Source organism: Denticeps clupeoides, chromosome 3 (assembly GCF_900700375.1).
Source record: "Denticeps clupeoides chromosome 3, fDenClu1.1, whole genome shotgun sequence".
Taxonomy (NCBI): domain Eukaryota; kingdom Metazoa; phylum Chordata; class Actinopteri; order Clupeiformes; family Denticipitidae; genus Denticeps; species Denticeps clupeoides.
Genome location: NC_041709.1, coordinates 34280486 through 34294968, shown reverse-complemented (window position 1 = coordinate 34294968; position 14483 = coordinate 34280486). Strand labels below are relative to the sequence as shown.

The 14483-nt window shown below is 40.0% G+C and overlaps 1 protein-coding gene across 1 annotated transcript in view; it reads left to right on the top strand.

Annotated features, from left to right (window-relative positions):
* Positions 1-14483, top strand: part of LOC114785464 (zinc finger protein 493-like) — a 478845-nt gene that overhangs the window by 3751 nt on the left and 460611 nt on the right. The window contains exons 3-6 of the mRNA XM_028971742.1: positions 428-1094; positions 1137-1219; positions 2460-3233; positions 7248-7358. Of these exons, the coding sequence (XP_028827575.1) occupies positions 428-1094; positions 1137-1219; positions 2460-3233; positions 7248-7358 (1635 nt within the window). The remainder of the gene's footprint in view (positions 1-427; positions 1095-1136; positions 1220-2459; positions 3234-7247; positions 7359-14483) is intronic.

The window sequence follows — 14483 nt, the reverse complement described above, 5'->3', positions numbered from 1 at the left end:
TTTTGTTTGATATTAGGAAAGTTGGCACAAATCTGATTCCATTTGGCTTGAATGCCACTGAAAGCCACTAAAAACCTGTTCAATGTATTCCTAGTTTGTTTGCATGACCAAGACTTGGTCTTGAATGAGTGGCTCACGCTAGTTTGCTTCTCATCTCTGTTTCTGATGTGAGTCTTTGACTCTACATGGACGTCACTTTTTTCACTTTGTCTTGTGTGCGGAGTCCTGCCCTATTAGGTAATATTTACAGGAGGCTGCAGCAGCCAAAATTCATTAGAACCGCATACCAATATTGGTACATAATATGATATTTTACGTTTTACAATGTACTCAATTTTATTTGTTGGATCTCTCTAGTCATGACTTGTGATTTGTCTGGTCAAGTTTAAACATGTCTTTGATGGCTTTAAATTCTTTGTTTTTACAGAACATGAATCCAACTTCACTGATCAAAGGTACAAAGAGGAAAGTGAAGAGAAGTTGCACCAGTTCAACAAGTATGACGACAGTTTAAGACAAGTGAAGATCCTTGAAACACGACAGAGAAACAATTCTAAAGAGAAGCTGCACCAGTTGGAACAGTGTGGGAGGCGTTTTACACAACCATCAGACTTTGAAACACACAAGAGGACACATACTGGAGAGAAGCCCTACCAGTGTGTACAATGTGGGAAGAATTTTTCAGATAAATCATATTTTAAAAAGCACAAAACGATACACACTGGAAACAAGCCCTATCAGTGTTCGGTGTGTGGGAAGAAATTTATAGTAGCATCAAATCTTAAAGTACACCAGAGGACACATACTGGAGAGAAGCCCTACCAGTGTGTACAGTGTGGGAAGAGATTTACACGAGCATCACACCTGAGAACACACAAGAGGACACATACTGGGGAGAGGCCCTACCAGTGTGTACAGTGTGGGAAGAGTTTTACCCGAGCATCACACCTGAAAAGACACAAGTGGATACATACTGGGGAGAAGCCCTACCAGTGTGTACAATGTGGGAAGAGTTTTGTACAAGCGTCACACCTTAAAAGACACAAGAGGACACATACTGCAAATATCTACCAGTGCACTCTTTGCTCTAAATGGTTTAGAACATTAGATCAACTCAAGCATCATCAACATTTACATACTGAAGCAAAGGCCGACAAGCATACAGAGAAGAAATTGAAGAAATCACATATCATCACACCTGTGAATGTGATTCATTCAGGTGAATGAAATAAAATTGAACCTTTTCAGATAGTGAGTGAATTTTACTCAGTGGCACCTCAGCTTGGCATTTGCGGATGCCATAAATGTAATGTGTTATACTCAATTTACTCAGGCTTGCAATGTAAAAGAGTGGACCGGTGATGCATGGATGGATGCTGAGGCAGTGAAACGGAGGCTAGTTTTGGGCAATTTCAATAGACCATGGAAACATGATGCTAAAAAGTTTTAATGACTTGTAATGCGCAAAGTGCATGCTGGTACATGTGGGTCATGTCTGGTTCAGGCTTTTAAAAAGCTGTACTTGTTGGGCTCAGGTCTACTCGCCTCTCTCTGACTGCAGTTTTGTGTGTGTGTTTATGGTTCCTCTTTGTTAACTGTTGGGCGTGTTTGAGCTCCTTTGGACCTCTGCTTCCTTTGGGCTGTTCTGATGTTGGTTAGCTGTGCTGAGTCTGCTGTTGTCTTGTACATGTTAGCTTACTGTAAATTAAAGCACCATTTGAAGACTTTGTCTTCTCCACGTTCTTGTTAAGTTTCTTAAACCCCTAGACTTGGGGACGTGGCAAATTTGGGCTCCTAATTATTTTGTCCTGGTTCTGTGTTTGTGGTCAGCTCTTTTGGGGGCTTTGCTGTGACAGTGCCCTTGCTGCAGAGCACCACATATGTTATTTTACCCCACCTCTTTTTTTTAGTTCAAAATCGCCTTCAAAATCGGTACCATCTGACCTTTGTTTTTCTTCAGGATTGTGATTCATTTGTGTTCACAATTACAGGTGTGGGTCAAGTGAAAGTGAAGTATAATGCTCTTCAAATGTTTCTTTTTGACTTTATTATGAGCTGATGGAGGGGCGATTGGAGGGACTGTGCCAAAGATTGGCACAGTTCTCTTTTGTGGGCAGGTCTTCTCCTCATTGGCAAGCAGGAATTTGTGTCAGCTCGGTTCCCCAGAACTAGTAATGGGAAGTTTGACTCTTTACAGAGTGCCTCATATTGTCAGATATGAATGCCTTGTTTGTTGATAAATCATATTTGCCAAGTAAGGCTAAAATATGAGGCACTCTGTAAAGAGCCCTATCACCACGAGATACACATGCACAGCAATAACATCCATTTGTGATCATGTATGGAATGAGCCCACATGAGGGAATTGTGCCAAAAGTTAGATCTCTAGTCATGACTTGTGATTTGTCTGGTCAAGTTTAAACATGTCTTTGATTGCTTTAAATTGTTTGTTTTTACAGAACATGAATCCAACTTCACTGATCAAAGGTATAAAGAGGAAAGTGAAGAGAAGCTGCACCAGTTCAACAAGTATGATGACAGTTTGAAGATCCCTGAAATACTACAGAGAAACAATACTAAAGAGAAGCTGCACCAGTTGGAGGAGTGTGGGAGGCGTTTTACACAACCATCAGACTTTAAAACACACAAGAGGACACATACTGGGGAGAAGCCCTACCAGTGTGAAGAGTGTGGGAAGAGTTTTACACGACCATCACACCTGATAACACACAAGAGGACACATACTGGGGAGAAGCCCTACCAGTGTGTACAATGTGGGAAAAGTTTTACGCAAGCATCAAACCTTAAAATTCACAAGATAACACATACTGGAGAAAAGCCGTACCAGTGTGTGCAATGTGGCATGAGTTGTTTACATGCATCACACCTTAAAATTCACAAGAGGACACATACTGGAGTGAAGCCCTACCAGTGTGCACAATGTGGGAAGAATTTTACACAGTCATCAAACCTTAAAGCACACAAGAGGACACATACTGGAGAGAAGCCTTACCAGTGTACACAATGTGAGAAGAGTTTTGTACAAGCGTCACACCTTAAAACACACAAGAGGACACATACTGCAAATACCTACAAGTGCACTCTTTGCTCTAAATGGTTTAGAACATTAGATCAACTCAAACGTCATCAGCATTTGCATACTGAAGAAAAGGCAGGCAAGCGTACAGAGAAGAAATCAGATATCATCACACCTGTGAATTTGATTCATTCAGGTGAGTGAAAAAAAATGTAACCTTTTTAGATAGTGAGTGAATTTTTGCTCAGTGGCACCTCAGCTTGCCGGTTGCAAATTTGAACCGGCAACCTTCTAATTAGGGGAATCAGATTTTTTATATATATATAAAATATATATATATACACACACACACACACACACACCATTTATATGGATACACCTTAAAAGAATAAAGTTACGTTAAAACCAAGCACACCATTGTTTTTGTGTGTGTGTGTGATATATATATATATTTCACACACACACACACACAGGGTGGGCCATTTAAATGGATACACCTTAATAAAATGGGAATGGTTGGTGATATTAATGTCCTGTTTGTGGTACATTAGTATATGTGGGGGGGCAAACTTCAAGACAAGAAAAACAATGGTGTGCTTGGTTTTAACTAGGGCTGCGCAATTTGGGGAAAAAGACATATTGCGATTATTGAGATCAATATTGCGATTATTGAGATCAATATTGCGATATGATAAAGGACACTTGCTTGAATATCAATGAAAACTCGCATACTAATAGTGAAATGTTTAATTTCAAAGTGAAACATAACAACCTGAAATGCCCAGTGCTTTCAAAATGCAATATTCTACTAAATTAAATAAATCACAAAAAACTCTTTTACATTACTGTCGAACGACAAACCCTGGTAAGGCTAAATAACTGTTTTGATTATATTTGGCCATTATAAAATCCCGTATTATAGTTCTTACGTTTAACCAAAACGTTGTTTGGAGGCTGACTTGAACACAGGGATGCATAGCTTTGCTAGCTTAGCTAAGGTTAAGATTTGTAAACTGAGGTGAATTTCTTTAGGAAACCTTCAAAGTTTGAAAAAAGTTAACTAAACAGCTAAGAACAGTCTAAATAGTTAATGCCTACGTTTAGCCAAAACGTTGTTTGGAGGCTGACTTGAACACAGGAATGCATAACTTCGCTAGCTTAGCCTAGCTTAGCTAAGGTTAAGACTTATAAAAAGGGATTTTATAATGGCCAAATATATTCAAAACAATTGTCCAGCCTTACCTATGAAATGTAATCCCCCGGGATCTGGTTTGGAGCGTACAGTGGTTTATACAGCCCCAAGCAGCACAAGAGTGAGGCATTTTTATGCACTTCTCTCCATAGACATATATATGCTTCACGCCACAGCAGAGCCTATCGCAATATGGCGGCGACGTTGACGTACGATGCAGCTCGTCATGTGCCGTCTACCCATATGTCTCCGAATTGAAAGTCATGTGACCAAAGGCATTCATTTCTAACCCTTTATTTAAAAAAAGAACTAAAACTCTTAGAAAGTGCACAAGCATCTTGCTCCTTGAGCTCTAATAATAATAATTTTACATTTGCAGCATTTATCAGACGCCCTTATCCAGAGTGACTAACAATCAGTTGTTACAGGGACAGTCCCCCTGGAGCAAACCCCCTGAGGGTTAAGTGTCAGGGACACAATGATAGTAAGTGGGATTTGAACCTGGGTCTTCTGGTTCATAGGCGAGTGTGTTACCCACTAGGCTACTACCACCCATTAAAAATGAGCACAAAAAACATACATATGTATGCTTTACATAGGCCAAATATATAGACTTAAAATAAAGTGCCACCTGAGCTGCCAGAACAAAAAATAATTTATTTAAAAAAAAAAAAAAAAAACATATCGGAAAATTTAACACACACACACACTTACTCTCTCTCTCTCTCTCTCTCTCGCTGCCTTTGACACTTTGCAAAAACGAAAAATGTGAGCATGTCCACATGCTCCAGGCTCAGGCTCGCTCTTTTCTTAGAGTCTGTGTTGCCTGCTTCAGAAAACAGCTGCTCGGATGGTGTTGATGTGGCAGGGATGCAGAAGTAAGAAGTGATGTGATTGACTTTGTGAAATACTGAAATCGACGTATTTCTCCTCTTTAATAGACAAGAACAAAATAATCCCAGATTCCTGTTTAATACTGTAGCCAAACTAACCTTGAATAAGACCGACATGGATACTATCACTCAATATCATCATAGTAGCAATGATTTTATGAACTTCTTTATTGCCTCCTCCTGTAGTCCCTCTTGGCCTTCCTGACGCCTCTCTTCAGGTTGTTTGGTGAAAGGGGCAGTGGTGGCCTAGCGGTTAAGGAAGCGGCCCTGTAACCAGGAGGTTTCTGGCTCGAATCCCGAAGCGCCAAGGTGCCACTGAGTAAAACACCGTCCCCACACACTGCTCCCCGGGCACCTGAAATGGCAGCCCACTGCTCACCAAGGGTGATTGTTAAATACAGAATACCCATTTCGTAGTGTGCACTGTGTGCTGTGCTGCTGTGTATCACAATGACAATCACTTTCACTTCGCTTGCCATATTATAGATGTCTTTATCGCCAGACCTGTGTTACCTGAAGCCACTGTCTCTCTCTCTTTCATTCAAAGTAGACCTGGATGCGTTTCTCCACCGTGACTGTGTCCACGCAGGTCTTGATGTGGCGCAGATAGACTATTGTTCCAGGTCAGGTTGTTCAAAAATGTCCCAGTTTGACTACTAACGGGTGGTAGTAGCCTAGTGTAAGACACTCGTTCAGAAGACCCAGGTTCAAATCCCACTTGCTACCATTGTGTCCCTGAGTGTCTCCAGGGGGGGACTGTCCCTGTAACTTCTGATTGTAAGTCGCTCTGGATAAGGGTGTCTGATAAATGCTGTAAATGTCTTGCAGCTGAATGAAGCCAGGTTTCCGTGAACACCAACATGCAGCTCTCCTTGATCATGCAGTTTGTTGCAACCTGTAGCCTCAATTCATCCATCTTGTTGACAATGGATCTGGCATTTGCGAGGATGAGGCTTTGAAGCGGTGGTATGTGTGGCTGTTTCCGCAGCCTAACTAGTTTGCTGTCCCTGCAGCCTCGCTTTTGCTTTCTCTCTCTGCCGCCATCTTGGGACTGACCATATACCAAGTACCATATACCAAGCATAAGAAACAGAAGGTATCCTTTCTCCTTATGATGACGGGACAAATTTCACATCTGACCGTCTGAGCTGCTGCTCTCTGAAAGGCGAAGCAGAACGGCCAAAAGCTCTCTTTACACCTATCGCCATTTCTAACCACTGCAGGTCCATAGACAGGTTAGGGGAAGTCATATAAATGTCAAATAATCTAACAATGTGACATTTTTATGACTGGGAACTCATCTTAGACTAACTTGTAACTTTCTTATAGTCTGACTTTGGTAAGAAAAATATAACCAAGTGAATAACATGATTAGTGAACCAGAACTGATTATTTCATTATGGTAACATGAAAGGTTGTTGTAAGTTGCTCTGGATAAGGCATCTGCCAAATGCCATAAATGTAATCTGTTTTACTCAATTTACTCAAGCTTACAATGTAAAAGAGCGGACAGGTGATGCATGGATGGATGCTGAGGCAGTGAAACGGAGGCTAGCTTTGGGCAATTTCAATAGCAAAGTCTGACCATGGAAAAATGACGCTAAAAAAGTTTTAATGACTTGTAATGTGCACAGTGCATGCTGGTACAGTCATGTGGGTCATGTCTGGTTCAGGCTTTTAAAAAGCTGTACTTGTTGGGCTCAGGTCTACTCGCCTCTCTCTGACTGCAGTTTTGTGTGTGTGTTTATGGTCCCTCTTTGTTAACTTTTGTGCGTGTTTGAGTTATCCCCTCTGGACCACTGCTTCCTTAACCCATAGACTTGGGGACGTGGCAAATTTGGGCTCCTGGTTATCTTGTCCTGGTTCTATGTTTGTGGTCAGCTCTTTTGGGGGCTTTGCTGTGACAGTGCTCTTGCTGCTGAGCAACACGTATGTTATTTTATCCCCCTCTTTTTTTTTGTTCAATGTTGCCTTCAAAATCGGTACCCTCCGATTTAGCTTCAGGATGGTGATTCATTTGTGTTCACAGTCACAGGTGTGGGTCAAGTGAAAGTGAAGAATAATATTTGACTTCATTATGAGCTGATGGGCTGTAATTGTCATTTTCTCTGTAACTTTGTCATAGATGTTAAACCAGAAAAGTCATCAGATTCAATCGCATCTCCGATCGGTGGTAAAATACTGAAACCAACAGGAATTGCTGTGAAGAAGGGGTTGGATGATGAAGAATATTCAGGTGAGTTGAGTTCTGTTTCATTTAAAGAACTGTATTGAAACACATCAGGCTTTTTACTATCAGGGAACCATGAATGAAACTAACTATAAATGTGGCAGACATAACCATTAGCAGAAATTATGCTCTGTTCCATTCAGTTCACAGATCTTTTTGTGTCCCTGAGGGGCAATTTAAAAGGCGCAGTGGAGCAGCTCACACATACAATTACAGTTAATCTTAGACGCAACATATGACACACAATTGCAATTATCTGTATATTGTACTATAAACAATGATTAAATAACTATACATAACTGAAGCAGTAAGGTGTCCTCCAGCCGGAGGCATCAGAGCCAGCATATGGTAGGGAGCAACTCAAAGGCAGAGTTCAGCAGGTGTGAGGGGTCTCTAATGAGCTTATGTTTACGGCATTTATCAGACGCCCTTATCCAGAGCGACTTTCAATCAGTAGTTACAGGGACAGTCCCCCCCTGGAGCAACTTAGGGTTAAGTGTCGTTGTGGTAGTAAGTTGGATTTGAACCTGGGTCTTCTGGTTCATAGGCGAGTGTGCGACCCACTAGGCAACTACCACCCTGAGTGCCAACCTGTATGTCACCACCGTCTCCTTGGTTTAAAAGTAAATGTTCGGTTCCAGAAAGTCCAATATCCACAGCATTGTTCTTGCAGACAAACTGAACAACATTTTTGTCCACTTTGATGTAATGGATGTAACTACTGAGAACTCAGCCCAGTAGAGACCGCTGACCAGCTGGCAGAGGTGTTTCAGTAAGGCCCCATCCAGACATGAATGGAGGCAGCGTTTCAGGGGACCCAGAACAGTTATTTTCTGGAACTTGTCATTTTTGTCCATGTGAACAGCAAAGTTTGCCTCGATTCGCAGCATTGTTATTCAATGTTGACTCTGCCGCATGGTCCTGACAATAAGCTCAACCACTAACGGGTTTTAGAGAAAAGCATTGTCGTGTATACTGGGCCTAAGAAAGGAGTGGGACTAGAATTGTTTCTAAGTTTCCTTCCCACCCAGGGAATTCCTGGTTTGCGCAACTGCTCTCTGAAAGGTAATAAAAAGGTTTAAATAAATATCTAATATAATATAATATATATTCATGCACGTCCAGACTTCTTCAAAGTTTTTATTCAAGTGGCATTAGATTAATAAACTGATCAACTTTGAGATATGGTGCATTAAAAGATATATATATATATATATTTTTTTTTTTTCATAATTACTAGTGTTTTATTGTCTTGTCTTATTGTTCTTTTAGTCACAGGGTACAATCTTGTGTGGTAGTGAAATCCACTGAACTGATTTTAAGGTTATCAACACCTTATTTATGTATTTATTTATAAGACTGTTTTGGAGAACGAATGAAAATGATATATATTGTATAGATCATCTGAACTACCCCCCCCCCCACCCCCCCCCCCCCCCCCATATGGAATCTTTCCAAGAATGATTAGATTTGTGAAAATAATTTGGCACACCTGGAGTCAAAAGGTATCCCAATGATCTGATACTTAGAGCAATCATGGTACTATTTAATTTCATTTGTGCAAACATTGTGTCTTCCGCACAGTGGTGGCATCGCAGGTAAGGAAGTAAACTGGCAACCGAAGGTTTGCGAGTTCAAAAAGCCTGAACTGCCAAGGTGGCATTTAGGTATCATTAAGCAAGGTACCCTGCCCACACACTGCTCCCTGGGCAGCTTTCATAGCTACACACTAAGTGTGATGGGTTAAATGCAGAGGACATTTAGTTGTTTCTCCGTATGCATTGCTGCTGTGTATCACAATGACAAAAATGCTTTCATTTTCAATATCAAATTTATTATTCACCAATAATAAGTGTCCAAAAAACTTGCTTAAAATGTCGTGTAATTTCATGAATCAAGTTCAATTGTCTTTAAATTGTTTGATTTTACAGATCAGGAAAGCAAATTCACTGATCAAAGGTGTAAAGAGGAAACTGAAGAAAAGCTGCAACAGTTCAACAAGTATGACAACAGTTTAAGACGAGTGAAGATCCTTCAAACACGACAGAGAAACTATTCAAAAGAGAAGCCTTACCAGTGTGAAGAGTGTGGGAAGAATTTTTCAGAAGAATCACACCTTATAATACACAAGAGGACACACACAGCAAACCTTTACCAGTGTACTGTTCACTGTAAATACTTAACAACATTGGGTCAACTCACGTGTAATCAACGTGAACATACTGATGAAAAGCTCTACAAGTGTATAGCAGTTGTTGAACTGAAGAAATCAGATATAGTTGTACCTGTACATTATGGTAAAATACTGGAACCAACAGGAATCAATATGAAGGAAGAGTTGGATGATTAAAATCTGTTCAGGTGAGTGGAGTACAAAAGTTTGAAGGGGCTTGTAGTGATCTGGATATCAGTGTGAGACACTCAGGGTTATGTGTCTTGTTAGTAAGTATGGTACTAAGTTGGGTCTTAACGTGATTTTGTCATCTTCTGGTTCAAATGTCTTACCCACTAGCCCAGAACCACGCTTCACTTACGGTATGAGCGAAAATACCGGACCAAAGCGCATGTGGCTGTTGTAATGAGCTTGTATTTTATTACATTTTGTGTTTGACAAATAATGTTATTCATGTTACAGACCAGAGCATTTGTCTTCCCACCTCAGAGCTGCTGCTGTGACACCTATATAGATAGTTCACTGTCTATAGTTCTTGACAAATGTATAATTTTACATGATTTATGCGTTATTTTTATTTGGGTTTCTATTTGAACTGAAAGCCTTGTTCATTTACTGGTTGTTTAATATAATTTGCTTTACCTAAAATAATTAATAATCGTGATCATAATTTTGGCCAAAATCATGCACTCCTACTATACATTGTGGTAAAATACTGGGACCAACAAGAATTGATGATGTTCTGGATATCAGTAGGAATTGTAGAAGTGACCATATTCTGTAGAACAGGATATTTATCTACGCTTCCCAATCATACTGCTGTATAGAACTATAGAAACAGTCAATATAAAAAGTCTACACACCCCTGTTAAAATGTCAGTTTTTAATCAATAAAAGGTGTCAAAACACCTTAAATGTATTTACAGCATTTAGTCTCCTTAGATGGAGGTCTATCAGCATAACACATAATGGCTACCCTCCTCCTTGGGGCAGTGGTGGCCTAGCGGTGCACAGTCCTCTTCAGGTCATCCCACAGATTTTCTAGTGGATTTATGTCTAACTCGTTCCAAATCTTTCATTTTCTTCTAGTGAAGCCATTCTTTTGGTGATTTGGATGTGGGTTTGGGGTCATTGTCATGTTGAAAAGTAAAAAAGTGAAAATATTTTGTGGGTTATTGCACTACAGCGGGGATGATCGTTATACATTTGATCTGCAATTTATCAGAGTGACATACGCTCAGTGCACATGTACAATTTTTTCTGCTACAGAAGTGAGTCTGTTGGAACTGTGTGTTATCCAGACAGAGGAGATAAGCCTGCACTGTCCACTATCTTACTATGTCAAATGTTCATTTCCAACAAGTATTGTGTATTATATTGGCTTATCAGTTGCAGTTTGTTACAAATATTGTAAATCCTGTATACTGAAACTGTGTTTATATTGACATAAAATGGACAGGCAGACAAAAGTCATGGATTACTGGTCTGTGTGCTGTTGTTCTTCAATGGAATGTGTGTGTGTGTGTGTGTGTGTGTGTGTAAGGAGTTAACACACTAGACAGACCTCTGTGTGTGTACAGGTCCTTCTAAAAATTAGCATATTGTGATAAAGTTCATTATTTCCTGTAATGTACTGATAAACATTAGACTTTCATATATCTTTGGTTCATTACACACAACTGAAGGTAGTTCCTGCCTTTTATAGTTTTAATATTGATTATTTTGGCATACAGCTCATGAAAACCCAACATTCCGATCTAAAAAAAAAAATTAGCATATTTCATCCGATCAATAAAAAGTCTTTTTAATACAAAAAAAAAAAAAAGAAAAAAAGTCAACCTTCAAATAATCATGTTCAGTTATGCACTCAATACTTGGTCGGGAATCCTTTTGCAGAAATGACTGCTTCAATGGAGGCAATCAGCCTGTGGTACTGCTGAGGTGTTATGGAGGCCCAGGATGCTTCGATCGCGGCCTTAAGCTCATCCAGAGTGTTTGGTCTTGCATCTCTCAACATCCCACAGATTCTCTATGGGCTTCAGGTCAGGAGAGTTGGCAGGCCAATTGAGCACAGTAATACCATGGTCAGTAAACCATTTACCAGAGGTTTTGCCACTGTGAGAAGGTTCCAGATCTTGCTGAAAAATGAAATCTTCATCTCCATAAACCTTTTCAGCAGATTGGAGCATGAAGTGCTCCAAAATCTCCTGATAGCTAGCTGCATTGACCCTGCCCTTGATAAAAACACAGTGGACCAACACCAGCAGCTGACATGGCACCCCAGACCATCACTGACTGTGGGTACTTGACACTGGACTTCAGGCATTCTGGCATTTCCCTCTGCCCAGTCTTCCTCCAGACTCTGGCACCTTGATTTCCTAATGGCATGCAAAATTTGCTTTCATTTCTCTGTAGCCCAGGTCAGGCGCTTCTGCCACTGTTTCTGGTTCAAAAGTGGCTTGACCTGGGGAATGTGGCACCTGTAGCCCATTTCCTGCACACCCCAAGGTCTGGAATCGGTCCTTCTCCACAATCTTCCACAGGGTCCGGTCATCTCTTCTCGTTGTGCAGCGTTTTCTGCCACACTTTTTCCTTCCCACAGACTTCCCACTGAGGTGCCTTGATACAGCACTCTGGGAACAACCTATTCCTTCAGAAATTTCTTGAGGGTTTCAATGATGGCCTTCTGGACTGCAGTCTGGACTGAGTAATGAACCAGGCTGGGAGTTTTTAAAAGCCTCAGGAAACTTTTGCAGGTGTTTAGAGTTCATTAGTTGATTCAGATGATTAGGTTAATAGCTTGTTTAGAGAACCTTTTCATGATATGCTAATTTTTGGAGATAGGAACTTTGGGGTTTCATGAGCTGTATGCCAAAATCATCAATATTAAAACAATAAGAGGCTTGAACTACCTTCAGTTGTGTGTAATGAATCTAAAATATATGAAAGTCTAATGTTTATCAGTACATTACAGGAAATTCAATTTATCACAATACGCTAATTTTTTGAGAAGGACCTATATGTGTTCACATGCTCAAATGCATACAACAGTGGTGAATAAATAATACATTTCAATATCTACTGGATATAAATGATAGTGCTCAAAAATACAACATGTATTTATATAAAAAATGATAATTATATGTTCCTAACCAATTTTTAAACACAAAGTCAAACCATAGAAAAACAAAGTTAACGTGTGTGCGCTCAGTTAATGTAATCGCATATAAGTAATTATAATTTGTATTATGGCTGTGAATGTCCAGCCATTATCTTTTTGAGTTGCCAATGGTACAATTAGGCATTGTTCACCAAGCTGTGACAGTTGGGCCTTAACCTCTCCATATTTTATTTGGCCTTGCTGGGCCCTGTTAGTCTTATCTTGGTTCTACCCATTCCTCCCTAGCTTTGGTTGGCCTCAGACCTCTAAATTTTCCCATAGGTGTGTGTGTGTATGTGTGTATGTATATGATCTCAGTGAACATGCACTTGGAAGTTCAGACTAACATTGGGAAAGGTCATACTTCGTATAGGCCGCAAAGGCCCACAAACATACAACGTGGTTCACAAGTATTACCTGAAAGCAACTGGTGTTTGGCGCTGAATAATGTGGTTTAATAAAATTAAAGTTTACATTTACCTATGTTCCATGAAGAAACACGTTGAAATACTACTAAAAACATACGAATACATCTAATGTCCATAAAAACAATGGACACACATGATTTTTTTTTTTTGTTTTATTTAACCATTATCCAAAGATCTGTGTGTCACTTAGGAGTCGCTTTCTGAAATTGACGAATCTGCTGCCGTTTGACGAATCTGCTTCTGTTTACAGGAAAACCAAGTAAAACACAAAGAAGTGCACGCGCGAGTCACCCTGCTGACGTAAATGATCCGTTTTTGGAGTTTTTATGATTTTGGGTATTGGTAAGTAATTTTATTCCACATAAAATGTAATAAAATGTAGAAACGCGTGTTATTTGGACTGTTTAAAGTGGCGGTCTGGTGGGGGAGGAGCGGGCTGATTTAAACTCGCTCTACACACAGACTCGGTCAGAATACAAAATGTTCTTCTGGCACTTTTTTTTAAAAAAAGCAATGTAAGTAGTTTCACGTATAATATTGTTAGGAATACTATGAATGTTGGGTGTCCTGCAGAAAATAATTCTAGAATGATTATTGGTGATAAGATGATTGTTGATATAACCTTCTGCTTCATTCCAAGGTCCCAAGATGGATCCCAGTCTGTCTCTTTTACCTGCTGATCTGAGGAGTGTAGAGCAGACCATCACACATGTTAAACCAGAAATATCACCAGATACCATCACATCTCTGAACTGCAGTAAAATACCGGAACCAACAGGAATTGTTGTGAAGAAAGAGTCAGATGATGAAGAATATTCAGGTGATTGGCTCAGTTCTCTTGTGTGGATGGGGCTTCACCTCATTGGCCAGCAAGAATTTGAGTGACAGCGCTATTCCCGTAACTACTGATGGGAAGTTTGGCTCTTTACAGAGTGCCTCATATTGTCAGATATGAATGCCTTGTTTGTTGATAAATCATATTTGCCAAGTAAGGCTAAAATATGAGGCACTCTGTAAAGAGCCCTATCACCACGAGATACGCATGCACAGCAATAACATCAATTTGTGATCATATATGGAATGAGCCCACATTAGGGAATTGTGCCAAAAGTCCATCCGAATCCTCAAGCAGTGTAAACGTAAAACAGGGTGGAGTTACTGAAAAGCAGCAGTAAAAATGAGCAGCGTAACTGAAAATCTCACAAGCAGAAATGAAAAAGAGCGAGATGTAAGCAAAAACCTGTTATCTAAATTCCAACCTCCTATTTTACATTTTAATATGGTATTTTTGTTTGATATTTGGAAAGTTTTATTTCAAAATTTTGGTAGAAATCTGATTCCATATGGCTTGAATGCCACTGAAAGCCACT